This window comes from Monodon monoceros, unplaced genomic scaffold (genome assembly GCF_005190385.1).
Source record: "Monodon monoceros isolate NGI ecotype Baffin Bay Population unplaced genomic scaffold, NGI_Narwhal_1 Super_Scaffold_7, whole genome shotgun sequence".
Classification (NCBI taxonomy): Eukaryota; Metazoa; Chordata; class Mammalia; order Artiodactyla; family Monodontidae; genus Monodon; species Monodon monoceros.
Window position 1 is genome coordinate 24,115,490 of NW_021703784.1, and position 14,847 is coordinate 24,130,336.

Genomic DNA, 14,847 nt, shown 5'->3' on the forward strand with positions numbered 1-14,847 from the left:
CAGTTTATCTTAAACGTTGGTTCCAGTTTAAGGGAGTCTTAAATATTGATATCTGCTTTAGAATTTTTCTTCTTTTTGATCCTTTTCAATAAAAAAGTTGAAGTTCATTACTATTATGGTATTTTTAGTATTCAAATATGCCTCTCAGGGACTTCCCTGGTGGTCCAGTGGCTAAGGATCTGCCTTCCAACGCAGGGGATGCCGGTTCGATCACTGGTTGGGGAACTAAGATCCCACATGTCACAGGGCAACCAATCCCACGCACTCTAGAGCCCCCGCGCCCCAAGTAGAGAGAAGCCCGCACACTGCAACAAAGAGCCCATGAGCCACAACAAAAGATCCCGCATGGGATCTCTCCTGGTGGCGCAGTGGTTAAGAGTTCGCCTGCCAATGCTTTTTGAGAAGCATTTTCTGTTTAGAAAATACATATAACTTTGCGCATAACTTTAGAATCCACATTAGTGGTCGACTACGTTTCCTGGCCCCATTTTCCTGTGGGGGTAATATGTTGAGCCAAACATGACTTACTGAAAAATATCTTAATTGAATACTTTTCAAATTGCAAAAGTAGTATATGCCCATAGTAAAAACACAAAACAAAGATGTATAAAACAATTCTCCCTTATTCCCCTCCTCAACTCCCCCCCATTCCCACCACCCTCACAACTTAAACCTGTATCAATATCCTGGTGTGGGGCTTCCCTGGTGGCGCAGCGGTTGAGAGTCCGCCTGCCGATGCAGGGGACACGGGTTTGTGCCCCGATCCGGGAAGATCCTACATGCCGCGGAGCGGCTGGGCCCATGAGCCATGGCCACTGAGCCTGCGCGTCCGGAGCCTGTGCTCCGCAACGGGAGAGGCCACAACAGTGAGAGGTTCGTGTACCGCAAAAAAAAAAAAAAGCCTGGTGTGTATTCTTTCACACCCTTCTTTTGCCCATATAAACACAAGTGAGCATAAAGATATGCATATAGATGTATATGTTTATATAAAGATATTAAGTTAGTTGGTGTTTTTTACTAAAAAGGAATCATATTATACAATTATTCTGCAACTCTGCAACTTACTTTTTTCACTTGACAGTACCTCATGACCACTTACAAGTTAGTGTATATACTACATCTGCAATTGTTTCTTATGGTTGTTGCAACAAGTCACCACCAATTTAGTAGCTTAAAACAACACAAGTCTATTCTCCTACAGTTCTGGAAGCCAGAAGTCCGAAATCAGTTTTACTGGGCTACAGTTAAGGCTTAAGTCGGCAGGGCTACTTCCTTCTCAAGGCTCTAAACTTCTACTGGCTGACTTTATTCCTTGGCTTGTGGAGACCCCTCCATCTTCAAAGCTATCACTCCAAGCTCTGCTTCCATTATCGTATCGCCTTCTCTCTTCTTAAACAATTAAAAAAAAATCATTTCATTTAAATTTTGGGGTTTCTGTAGTTGCTAAACTTGGGGTTCCTAAAGCTACATTTCATTTTTCAAAATCTATTTTCTTTCTTAGAATCTTCTCACAGCCTGCTCCCCACTCCCGCCGCCTGGACCTTGCCCGGGGAAGGAGGTGGTCAGGAAAAAAACGGTCTCAACACCTTTCCTTTTGTCTTCCTGATCTCCTTTCCGGAAGTAGCAGTCTACCAGACCCACCAACGTCCTTTTTGTCAGTGAGTCAGGAACTTTTGGACCCCAGTTCCTAGTCCCTCCTTGGCCCGCAGAAGCATCGGAAGGCGTGACCCAGGCCCAGGACACCCTAGCTGAGCGCCAGGGGTTGACACTCTTCTCTAGCACCTCAGAGACAATTCTGAATATTGAAAGACAAACCAAACACACCCGTAAGGAAGGAGACACACCACAAGGACCAAGAAGACGTGTTTCCGGCATCCCTTTACGGATAGGAAACATAGGATTTTACCTATGTTTTGCGAAAACAAGAAACACAGAACTAAGGCGTCTTCAGTTCTATTAGATGGGAAATATCTTTTATAAGTTAGTCAGAGGGAGGGAGATTAGGTCAAGAGAGGGGTCAGCCGGACCTTCCCAGTTAGCAAAGGTCAGGCAGTAGCTAAATCACTGCTTCTTAAGTTAGTACACGCTGGCATAACCTCGATTCACCTCATTTGCTGATTTTAAGTAAGGGACCATAAGAACTTGAAATGCATATTGGGTGTCAACAAACAGTGAAGCTCGACTGCCAAGGTGGAAAAAAAAAAAGCGCCCTTTCTCCTCCTGCTCCTGGCCCCCCGAGGTGCCAGGTTGCAATCTGCAAATGTATTGTCTGGCCCTAGGGGCTTGACAGTTAATGATTTGCCGCAGAAGGAGCCCGCCGGCCGCGGTGCGAGAAGGACGCGAGCGAACCCGGCAGCGCGGACTCACTGGCCGAGCCGAGCCCCCACCGGCAGCACAGGCACCGCCTCCCGTCTTCCGGGACCCGGCACGTCTAGGGGTTCCGGGCGCCGGAGACCGCGGGGCTCCCATGGAGGCCACCTCGCCGGCGGGATCCGCCCGCCCGCAGCCGCACGCGCAGGGAGCAGCGGGCGAGTCCGCCAGCCTGCTGCTCCGGATCAAGAGCAAACTCTTCACCTGGTGAGTGGAGGCCGCGCACGGCGACCGGCTGGGCGGCGGGCGCTGCTGGGAGCTCCCGGGTTCGCAAGTGGCGGCGGCAAGCACTGGGGTGCTGGTTCAGGCGGCTGAACATGTGCTGCAGGGATGTAGCTGTTTACTGGCTTTATGAAGCTCTTGGCGTCCCTCCCTTGACTCCCTCTTAGAAATCGTGGGGAAGTATTTCAGAGGATTTGAGGGGAAATTCACTGTCTTGGCATTGTTAGGTCAATCCCCAGTGGCCTCCCAGCGGGGAGGGGACGAAGTCCCCAGGGATGCTGTGAAGGAGGGGTGCCCAGTCTCGGGCTTGGTAGGTGGGTGAGCTCCTCTTCCTGCCGCCGGTGCCCACATTCCCTGCTGCGGAGCCCGGCAGAGTGGGCGGGTGATCCCTCACTAACAGTTGAGTTCACCCAAGTGAGAAGTCTGGGTTGAGTTTTGTGGTGCCGCCCCGAGGAAATCCAGAGCCTGCCTCTTTCCCGGGCTGAGCGAGGCGACGTAGCTACCTTCGGGTCTGAGGTCCAGGGAAGCCTGCTTCTCTTGTCACTGTGTTACGTGGAAAATAGAGAGAAATGTGCTCAAGGGATCGGCAGAGACTCTGGGACAGGGAAAGCATTTCTGTGGTTACTGGACGACTCGCATCCTGGAAATACAGATAACTCAGGATCTAAATAATGAAAGCGAACGTTCACTGAGCATTCACTATGTCACGTACTGTGCTTAGCGATTTATATGGATACTATCATTTAATCCACACCATTTTATGAGATGGCACTGTTGTTATTCCTGCTTTGCTGATGGAGAAACAAAGAAGGCTAAGCAACTTCCCGAAGGCCATGCGATGACCTGTAAGGGGTGGCGCCTGCCAGCCCCAGTCTAAACTGGGCTTAACTACTCCTGGCCGCTGGCACCCTTTTTTTTTTTTTTTTTTTAAGATTAACAAAGTGAATTTTCCATTAAAGGTTGTGAAAACTGTCTTAAAAAGTCATACTATATTCAAAACTAGATCAATAATGGTGTATGTATTTTTTCATGTAAATAAGTTTTAAATAGCTGTGTGTGTTTAAAGGGCCAAAAATCACCTTGTATTATCCAGCTATATACAGTATGTCTGATAAATTTAGCCATAAGTTCTCAGCTGGGAGGCAGTGTAGTGTAATGTCTAAGGGTACAGATTCTGGACTCAAATCCTGTTTTTGTGCCACTTACCAGCTAGGTGACCTTGGGCAAGTCACTTAACTTCTCTGTGCCCCACTTTTCTTACTTGTAGAATGGGGATAATAAGAGTACCTACCTTGTTGGGTTATTGTGGAGATTAAGTGGCTGATTACGCAGGAGTGGCAGACAGCCTTGTTCATGGTACTATGCATGGGTTAGTTTGCACCCACCATCAGCCCTCCATTCCTGGGTGATAGGAAGATGTGGTGTTGCTTCAGGAGATGACAAGCAACCCTGATGAGGAGACAGACAATATGGTGGATTAGTTGAGCAAGACATAACAAGGATTAGCAATAATTGTTTTTTCCTAATGCTCTAATATTTTCAAAATTTGGTATGTTTTACCAGGAACATCTGATAGCTTCCTAGATAGAAGATTTCTTCTGTCTCTGAACAGACTTTCTTTGTGCCTCCCTTATGGATTTTTACTTTCTTCCCTGTCTGATAGCTATTTATGTGTATCTTGCATTCCTGATGGACGAAGTCCTTAACAGCAGAAATCAAGTCTTTAAAATTTTTGTATTTCCCACAACCCCATAAATGAATGAATGAGGGATGACTAAGGTTCTTGAGGCTTCCTTTCCATTCTGCCGTACTCTCTACAGTCTTCCCTTTATTGATCTTTATTCTGAGGGTCTTGGGCTGGAGCTTTTTTTTTTTTTTGGTTGGCTGAGCTCTTTTGTTCATTAAGATTTTCAGTCCTACCTCTGGCAACCATCCAAACATGAATTCTTGTTTGCAGTTTCTCCTTGTCTAACCCAGCAATCAGAAAAATGCAGTTTACCTGATATCCAGGACTTCTTATATTCAGTATTTTAAACTCTCAGTATTAAAACTCATCCCCTAAATTTGAGTTTAGCTCCATGAATCCCTAACCGTTATGGGATGGAGAGAGGTTGGTAAGTAGATGTGTTATCACTATATGGATAGGATATAAAGGAATAGTTTGTGACCACACAACTGGTTTCTACTCGTTTTACCAAAAGGGGGCAATAATACCTCTTTTGGCAACTGGGTACTAAATAACAGAGGAAAAGTTTAGGACCTTGAGCTGGTTCTGTTTTCATTATGAGAGGGATATATTCTAGGTAACACCAACTCCTGATATGCCTGCCTCAGTAGTAGACAGATAACTTTTTCTCTATGATTAAGAATATCAGGTCACTCGTTCAATAAAAATTTATTGAGGACCCACTACATGCCAGGCATTCATGATAATGAGCACTCTATGTTTCCAAGTAGATTCTGCTTGTAATTTCAGCTTTTGTCACTTATTGCTACCAACTCAAATGACAAATACTACGATAGGAGGATATGGATTTCCAGGAATACCTGAGGATATTTATTTAATCGTATGGATACTATCTAGCAGATTATATCCTAATGTATACTCTAATTCAAATATGAAAAAAATGCATGTTTATTATAATGACTATCAAATTTATATCTCTAGCAAAAATTGTTAATTATTATTTCACATATTTGTCCTTTTCCCATCAAATAGATGGTAAGCTTTTTGAGGGCATAGGTTTTATCCCATTCTTTTCATAGTACAGTGCAGGACATGTATTCATTCATTCAGTCTTTCATTCGATAAACCTTGAGCATTTATGATGTTCAAGGTTCTAGACTAGTCTCTGTGCTATTAAGATGAATAGGATATAGTTCCTGTTCCCAGAGAACTCATGATCAAATTATGGTAAGAAGTTATGATAAAAACATCATAAAAAAAAGAAGTTATGATAAGTACTGTAGAGGTGAGCACAAAGTACAGATGGCACAAAGTAGGCCAGAGATCATGTCCACCAGCATGAGGGAGCTCGACAGAGAAGGTGATCGGGAATTTGAAGCATGAATGAGTTTTGCAGGTGGACTAGGTGAAGAAGGACAGTCCAGGCTTAGAGATGCCAAAGAGTATTTTGCTCAAGGAACTGCAAATAGCTTGGTTTGAGGGGGGCACAGTCTTGAGGAGGAATGAACAATAGTATTTGGTCAGTCTACACGTGTACTCCTTGTTACTGTCTAGTAAAGGGCCTGGCCCTTTGGTTCTTCTTTTCTGTTTGGTTTCCTTATTTCAAAGGTTAAGGCGCAGAAATTTGGAAGGAGTCATTTAGTGGTGTTTAACTGTACAGCCTTCATCTATTCACTCAACAAACATCTATTGAGCACTCACTGTGTGCACAACACAATCCTAAGCCGGTATGTAGCCCTCCTGAAAGGTACTGTAAATTGAAGAACTTTCTGTGGCCTTTGCAAGTGAGGGATTAGGGAGCTCTAGATCCTACCAGTCTCCAAAATATCTTCTCCCTTCCCCTTTAAATTTGCAAGATTAATTAATATCTGCCTCTTCTACTAGACTTCAGGAGGTAAGGAATCCAATCTAGTTTTGGTCACTATTGTATTCTCTGCCAAGTGTAGTGCTTACCTTGCAAATACATACACAATGAATACCAGATGTGACTATATGAATCCTTAATTCCAAATAGGAATTTTATAATAGATCACATCTCTTAAAAAAATTTTTTTTTCTATTCAGCACTATATGTTTATGACCCAGTCATGTTTTGTTCCTCTACTCCATCGTTTTTCAATCTCAGCCTTATTGACATTTTGGGTCAAATAATTCTTTGCTCTGGGGGCTGGCCTGTACACTGTGGGATGTAGCAGTATCCCTGGCCTCTACCCTCTAGATGCTAGTATAGCACTCTCTCCACCTCCTTACCTCTGAGTTGTGATAATCAAAAATCTTTCCAGACATTGTCAGATGTTTCCTGGGGGACAAAATGACCCTGGTTGAGAATCACTGATCTAGCCTGTTGTTTCTAACTATCTGTGGTTCCATGGTCCTTCAGTGATGGACACTCAGATAGTTTCCAACTCCCAGCCACAAACAACACTGATGAGCATTCTCATACATGTCCCCTTGTGTACTGGGGAAGAGTCAATGGCCAGGCCTGGCCAAGTCCCTCCAGGTGGCTTTAAGTAGAAGGGAGGGGATGAATCCCAGAATGGAGAATCCTTGGGCATTACAAAACCACTGTTGATTGCTTTTGTTTGGCACCCCTCCATCAGGCTGTTCTGTGACCATGGCTTTATCATCAGCTGCTCTGGAAGAAGGAGGAGGCAGTATCTCTAGGTTGTAACCCATTAGCCCTAGGAGCTTGGAGGGAGGTGGGTGGAGGAATGGCTCCTGACTAGAAAGCCTGAACCTTTTTAACTTCTCAACACTGCAGGAAGTTGTTAAAGGGATAGGCAGTAATGCAATGTAGGGGAGAGGTAAGGGTTGACATTAAAAGCCTTCCACTTGGCCTCTGGCTGTTCTGTGCCCCGGGTATGGTCCTGTCCCTCCCCCAGACCAGTTATAGGAATAACCTTTAGGTTATTCCTGCTTATCTCTGCTCCTTTCTTCAGGTTGATTTGGAGGAATATGAGATGGCTGCCAGTGCTTATTTCCCATCTTGACAGCATTTCCAGAATATTTCTGGAGTCCACCTTCCCCTCCAATCCTTATTATCACTACTTCAGTTTAGGCCTTTATCATTACTTGGACTTTTGTCATAGCTTCCATCCATGCCTCCACCTACCCTAAATCATCTTATTTCACAGGAACCAGAGTAATGTCAAATAAAGTTAAAGGGTACCAATAGCTGCCATCAAATGAGAATTTACCATCTATCAAGGTATCCTACTAACATTTCATCAGTCCTTATAAAAAGTTTTTTTAGTCCCTTTATAGCATAGAAGTAACTTGCCTGAGGGCACATGGTTAGTGAGAGGCAGAGTTGAAATAGTTTCATTTGATTCCAAACCAGACTGTTTTACAGTACTATCTCAGAAATCTCACTGCATCATGTTCAGGCTGAAACCTTTTGGCTTCCTCCCATCACCTGCATCAGTGGTTTGCAAATTGAGGGAGCTCTTGGGGTTCCCTGGAGGCTCCTCTGGGTCCATTATGGGGGCAAGTTAGGAAACAGAAGCTGGTGGCTCCTGGGCTGGCCTCTGGCCCCCACCAGTCTGTTGCTTTGCCTGGTTTATAGTTGGGCTTCTGTGCAAGATGTTTGAAGAAAGGGTTCTGCAGCTAAAACAAGACTGAGAGCCACTGGTTACTGGATGGAGCTCAAGCTGTGGCTGTTGCTACTGCTTCTGGCTGTTGTTCCCCTCCTCCCTCCTTCATTTTCTTCTTTACCTGAACACAATTATTATATTTTTAGTGGTTTTTATTATGGTAAAATATATATAACATAAAATTTACCATTTTAAGCATTTTAAGTGACATTAAGTACATTCACAACGTTGTGCAACCATCACCACTCTCCATTTCCAGAATTTATTATTCCAAACAGAAACTCTGAACCTGTGTAAACACTAACTCTGCATCCCCCTCTCCCCTTAGCCCCTGGTAACCACCATTCTACTTTCTGTCTCTACAAATTTGACTATTCTAGATCTCTTATATAAGTGGAATCATTCAATATTTGTCCTTTTGTGAGAACTCAAGGTTCTTGACGTGAACTGTAAGGCCCCCTATCACTGGCCCACTTCCCTCTCCAAGTTTATCTCCCAGAACATCCATCTCTCATGTGGCGGCCCAGCAATAACGGCATGCCTCTGAGTCCCTTGCTGTCTGCATCTTTACACCTGTACCTCCCTCCTTGAATGCTTTCCTATCTGACCTCATGGCTGCTTAAAGACTCTTTGTAGACAGCATCAAGTCAGGCAGTCTTCTTCCCTGGCTCCTTGCTGTACTCTGTTGGATGCCCTTCCTCTATGCCCTTCAGTTACCTGTTTCCTAACTCGTTACATTTACCATATTATGACAAAAAAGGTAATTTTCACTCGCCATAGCTGTGGAAGAAGCGAACTGGCTCTCAAGGTAACTGCTTGTGTATATAAGTTTTGGTAAGTTTGTTAAAAAGTTATAAAGCTTCCTTATATTATTATTTACTGAGGAACATCAGAGAAAATGAATCATTTCATGCAGGTGAATTTTACAGAAAACTTATGACCCACTCTTTTAAAGTATTAAAATTTACTTTTAAACCCAATTAAAATGACACTGTTTATGTAATGGATTACTCACTTCTGTTAATTAATTTATTCATAATTTTGGGCAGCAGTTCTTCAACATTTAATTGGTTTGTATCAAACAACTTTCTAGGGTAGGCCAACCCATTGAATTACTTAGTGGGTCCATTTGCAACTAATCCTGGAGATTTTACCAAGGGAAAAAAAACCATTATTTAGAAGTCTTCATGGTATATTTAAAACAGATATATGAGACTACTTGCCTTTTAATAAACAAAGTGCATTCAACATATCACCTTTTCTTCATGATTCAGGATCATCATTATGATGATTTTTTTTTTTTTTTGCGGAACGCGGGCCTCTCACTGCTGTGGCCTCTCCCGTTGCGGAGCACAGGCTCCGGACACGCAGGCTCAGTGGCCATGGCTCACGGGCCTAGCCGCTCTGCAGCATGTGGGATCTTCCCAGACCGGGGCATGAACCTGTCTCCCCTGCATCGGCAGGTGGACTCTCAACCACTGTGCCACCAGGGAAGCCCCATTATGATGATTATGATGATTAAAATTATTATTCTGAGTGGTTGTAATATGATCAGAGGTTAATTTTTTGTCTTATTTTTTTCTGACTTCTTTCTGACAGTTTTCACACATGATTTTTTTCTGTATTACTGAGCATATCTCTGAAAGTCTGCATTCTTACTAAATTATGACTTCTAACCTGTTAATGCTGTAGAAACCAGGTAACCCAGTTTCTTAGAATTGCTCGTAGTGAAAGTATAAATAGGCCCTGTATAAAGATTTAAATGGTTTTTATTTTAATAAATTATAAAAACTTTAAGTCCACAAATTTTGGGACATTTTTTTGGATGGTTACAGGAGTCTATGTTAATTAAAGTCATCAGATAAGTAATATGTCACAAAAACTTGGTTATTTATGCTAATGATGCAGAGAAAGATTCCATGAAAAACCACCTTTGAGTCCCAAACTTCTTTCTAGTCATTTCTTGGAAACCAGAGTATTTAAGGAACGTTTTAACTCAGTTTTTTCAGTCCAACAAATCCTACTGAGAGCTTGAGGCTAGTATTATTGAGAGCTTGAAGCTTAGAGCTTCCCAGAGGAGTACTGAGCAAAAGAGTTTAGGAGAATATTTCTTAAGCTTTTCACTGTGGTATCAAGCCAGAGATTAAAAAAATAATAAAAGCCAATCTTTGTTGAGTAAAGTTTACTTAGTATACCTAGAGCAACTTCACTATTCCAGCACCTCATGTGGATTAACTCATGTAATCCTTACAATAATACTCTGCAGTAAGTATTATACTATCATTGCCAGCCTACTGGACACATTTGGAAGCTGAGGCACTGAGAGGTTAAATCGTATTCCCTAACAGGATTAGTCACACAGTAGTAAGGAAAGCAACCAGGTTTCATCTCCTCCACCAAGTCAGTCTGGCCACAGAGCCTGTGCTACTAACCAGTGTGGTGACCCTGCCTCCTATGAGCTGGGCAATAAACAGAAAAAAAAGGACTTGGAAAATTTACCCCCTAGGGTTTTTGCTCTGGGTTATTTGTATCGCCTTGGGGTGCCAGAGAGTATATAAAGTCACACGATAAATATAATGCTCTTTCTGGGGCATCATTTAATTTATTTTTTAGATTCCAGTTGCACAGAAGTGGATTAATCATAATCCCTGGCTCATGACACCCTTTCGTTGTTGGCCCATGAATAAGTTAATTTTTTTTTTGTGCAGTAAGTTCCTGTATACCTACAACCAGCCTTAAAGGTAATTTTAATCTACCTATTAGTCATCTCCTCCTTCATATCCCTTCTTCCCCAACCAAAGATAATCACTATCCTGAATCCTCCTTTCACCATTTCCTTGCTCTCATTTTGATTGGAGGGTGTTCACATTGGTGCCCCTCTTAGAATTCTCGCACAGGAGTCTGGGGAGAGGGAGAATCCTGGAGGTAGAGGCCATATCCTCTACATGTTGCCCACTGTTTAGTGCTGCCCCCTCCCCTCTTGTAGGCTGTAGGACTCAAGTTTCTCTGACCTGTGTCCAAAGAGAATAGGTGAGTTGAATATGTGTTTCAGACTTTCTCATTTCAGCCAATCAAAAATTGGAGGACAGAGGGAGGATATCATAAATAGATTTTATGTCATCTTATTTTCATTAGAACACCCCTTATTAAAATAATTAATTGTAGAACATATAATCAAACGAGTGTGTTAATGCCCATTGTTAGAGATGCAAGGTAATTTGTATCAGTTGGTCTCCCTGTATGGTATTATAATCCTCAATATTGTATATTTTATTTTTGTTCTTATCAGGGAGGCAGTGTGTAGCATGAGAAAATACAAACTGAACAGCTAAAACTCAGTTTCTCACCTATTCAATTGTACTTGTAATCCCTTTCTTACAAAAGTTTTTGTGAGATTTAAATGAAACAACATATATAAGCACTTAGTACGGCACCTGACACACAGTTATTTTTATTAAGCCACCTCACTTTTGTTAGGATAATAATAAAGGATTTTTGAGTTCATAATAAATGCAAGTAGTATCCCCACTGTCCTCAGTTTCAGTAACACGTGGTCAACTGAGGTCTGAAAATATTAAATGGAAATTCCAGAAATAGACAATTCATAAGTTCTAAATTGTGTGCTGCTCTGAGTAGCATGATGAAATCCTGTGCCGTCTGCTCCATCCCACCTGGGACTTGAATCATCCCTTTGTCCTGCGTGTCCTGCCCATTAGTCACTTGTAGCATCTTGGTTATCAGATTGACTGTTCTTGTGTTCAAATCACCATTACTTTACTTAAAAATGACCCCCAAATGAAAGAGTAGTGATGTTGGCAATTTGGATATACTACAGAGAAGCCATAAAGTGTTTTCTTTAATTGAAAAGGTGAAAGTTCTCTACTTAATAAGGAAAAAAATTGTCAGCTGAGGTTGCTAAGATATATGGTAAGAACAAATCTTCTAGATGTGAAGTTGTGAAGAAGGAAAAAGAAATGTGTGCTAGTGTTGCTGCAGCACCTTAAACTGCAAAAGTTACAGCCGCAGTGTGTAATAAATGCTCAGTTAAGATGGAAAAGGCATTAAAGGCATTAAATTTGTACCATAAGATATTCTGAGAAGGATCACATTCACATAACTTTTATAACAGTATATTGTTGTGATTGCTCTATTCTATTAGTTACTGTTGTTAACCTCATTTATAAATTAAACTTTATCATAGGTATGTAGGTATAGGAAAAAACATAGCATATATAGGGTTTAGTACTATCCACGTTTTTGGGCTTCCACTGGGGTCCTTGGAATGTATCCGTCATGGATAAAGGGGAGGGGGCTACTGTACTTCCAATATAACAATGATTATGAGCCACACTGCTTGGGTTGCTCTCCAGGTTCTACCACTTACTAGCTGTGTGATATTGGGCAAGTTGCTTAATGTCTTGTGCCTCAGTTTCTTTATCTATAAAGAGCTATAAAAGTAGTACCTACCTGGGACTTCCCTGGTGGTCCAGTGGTTAAGACTCCATGCTTCCACTGCAGGGGGCACGGGTTGGATCCCTGGCTGGGCAACTAAGATCCCACACGCTGCATGGCGTGGACAGAAAAAAAAAAAATAGTACGTACCTTTAGGATTGTTGGGAGGATTAAATGCATTAGGATTATGAAACTGTGAAATTGTTAGAACAGTGCTTTGTACATAATGTGCACTCAACAAGGGTCAGATATTGTTATTACTACTGTAAACAATAACAGTGGTAACAGTAATAATAGTAATGGTAACAATAGTAACAACAACAATAATAACAGTACTAGATATTGTGTGGATATGTATATAAGGGGGAGGCACAAAAATATCCATGACAGTTTCTGCATTTATAATCTAGTAAAACAAATAAATACAACAGGCATATAAAACACTACAGACAGGATGTAGAAAATGGGAAGGAAGGTTACAATGCAAATGCCGTAGGAGTTGAGAGGACATCATTCTGGAACTGGGCACCCTTCTTACTATCTTTCTTCCCACAATTATTTCATTTTCTTAGCATAGAGGAGTGGAAAGAACACGGTCTTTAGAATCTTGTTTGGATTTTAATCTAGTGTTACTATCTGTTTGTCATATCAACTTGGTTAAAAAACTTTGAACTTTTGCAAAATTTTGCCTACATTTTAGGTTTGTATGAAAATCCAGTAAGATAATATATGTAAAAGCTCAATACAGTGACTGACACTTGTCTCCCTTTTATTGTATAGACAGTGAGTATTAATGTTTCCCTTGTATTCTTGACTACCTAGGAATCATGCAGGACATAATATGTAAGGAAATCACTGGATTTCCAATTTTTACTTTTGTTGGTTTGAATAAATCTAGTTTGGTAGTTTCTGTCTTGATGGCATGGTTTCATTTTTTTCCCAGCAAATGATGAAAGTGTTTTAATCCAGGATGGCTCCTGATCAACTTTGTCTGAAGTTACTTAATAGGCTTTTTACTTGATGTGATTATCTTGTTACTAAGGCCATTCATTGAGATTAATGTAAATAGTTAAATAATATTATGATTCAAGTATGATTTTAAGTGTCATATGCAACTAATTTGACTTGGTGTATTAGTTTTCTAGTGCTGTCATAACAAATTACCACAAATTTAGTAACTGAAAACAATACAGATTTATTATCTTACAGTTCCTTAGGGCAGAAATCTGACACAGGTCTCACTGGGCTAAAAGCAAGGTGTCAGCAGGGTTTTGTTCTTTTCTGGAGGCTCTAGGGAGAGTGGATTTCTTTTCCTTTTTCAGTTTCTAGAGGATACCTGCATTCCTTGGCCTTTGGCCCCTTCCCCATCTTCAAAGCGAGCCACTTTGCATCTCTCTTTTCTTCTGTAGTCATACCTTCCTCAACCACAGATGGGAAAGATTCTTCCTTTTAAGGACTCATCTCAATGTACTTAACCATAATCACATCTGCAAAGTCCCTTTTGCCATGTAAAAGGAAAAAAACTTCTGACAACAAATGTCAGGGTGGGGGTGCGTGGTTTTCTCACATCAACCGATTCTTCAACTCTCCAGACACAAATTGGGTGTCCTACAATTTAGTTATGACACTATTTGGAGCTAGTGCAGATGACGCAGGTTAAGGACTCAGTCCCAAAAGATTGCCCCCGTCCCCCAACCTCCCATTTCAGACACCACTCACAAGTCCCAGGTTGTCACCTTGTACTTCTGATCAACCAGCTATAAATCAGAGGTTCCCATAACCTCCTCCTCGGGTTTGATAATTTGCTAGAGTGGTTCACAGGACTCAAGAAGATTACCAGTTTATTATAAAAAGATACAACTCAGGAACAGTAAGATAGAAGAAATGCATAGGGCAAGCTATGGAGGAGGGGGCATGGAGCTTCCATGCCCTCTCCAGGTACATCACCCTCCCAGCACCTCAGTGTGTTCACCGACCTGGAAGATCTCTGAAAACCTTGGTTAGAGTTTTTATGAATGCTTCGTTATGTAGGCACGAGTGATTAACTCATTGGTCATTAGTGATTAACTCAGCCTCCAGCCCCTCTCCCCTCTCTGGGGGTGGAGCTGAAAGTTTCAGCCCTCTAATCACTGGCTGGTTCCCTTGGCAGCCAGTCCTCCATCCTTAGGGGCTTTCTTAAAGTCATATTATTAACATAAACTCTGGTGTGGTTGAAGAGGGCCTGTTATGAATAACAAAAGATGATTCTTTCACCTTTATCACTCTGCAGCTATTTCAGGAATTGGGGACAAACAAACAAACAAAAAAAGGTGCTCTTTTCACTCTTATCATTTAGAAAATTACAAGGGTTTTAAGATCTGGCCAGAAAACAAGACTAAAATATGTATTTCTTATATCATAATATCACACTATGTAAGGTGAACTATTCACAGGTTCCAGGGTACTAGGACATGGACAGTTTTGGGGAGACATCATTCTGTCTACTACATTTGGTGATAGAGTCTAAAATTAGTTCCAATAAAA

General features: G+C 41.7%; 1 protein-coding gene across 1 annotated transcript in view; it reads left to right on the plus strand.

Moving 5' to 3' along the window:
- The first annotated feature begins 2,460 nt into the window (after positions 1-2,460).
- Positions 2,461-14,847, plus strand: part of SLC35F2 (solute carrier family 35 member F2) — a 47,721-nt gene continuing 35,334 nt past the window's right edge. Inside the window, exon 1 of the mRNA XM_029206912.1 lies at positions 2,461-2,577. Coding sequence (XP_029062745.1) covers positions 2,468-2,577 — 110 coding nt within the window. The 5' untranslated portion in view covers positions 2,461-2,467. The remainder of the gene's footprint in view (positions 2,578-14,847) is intronic.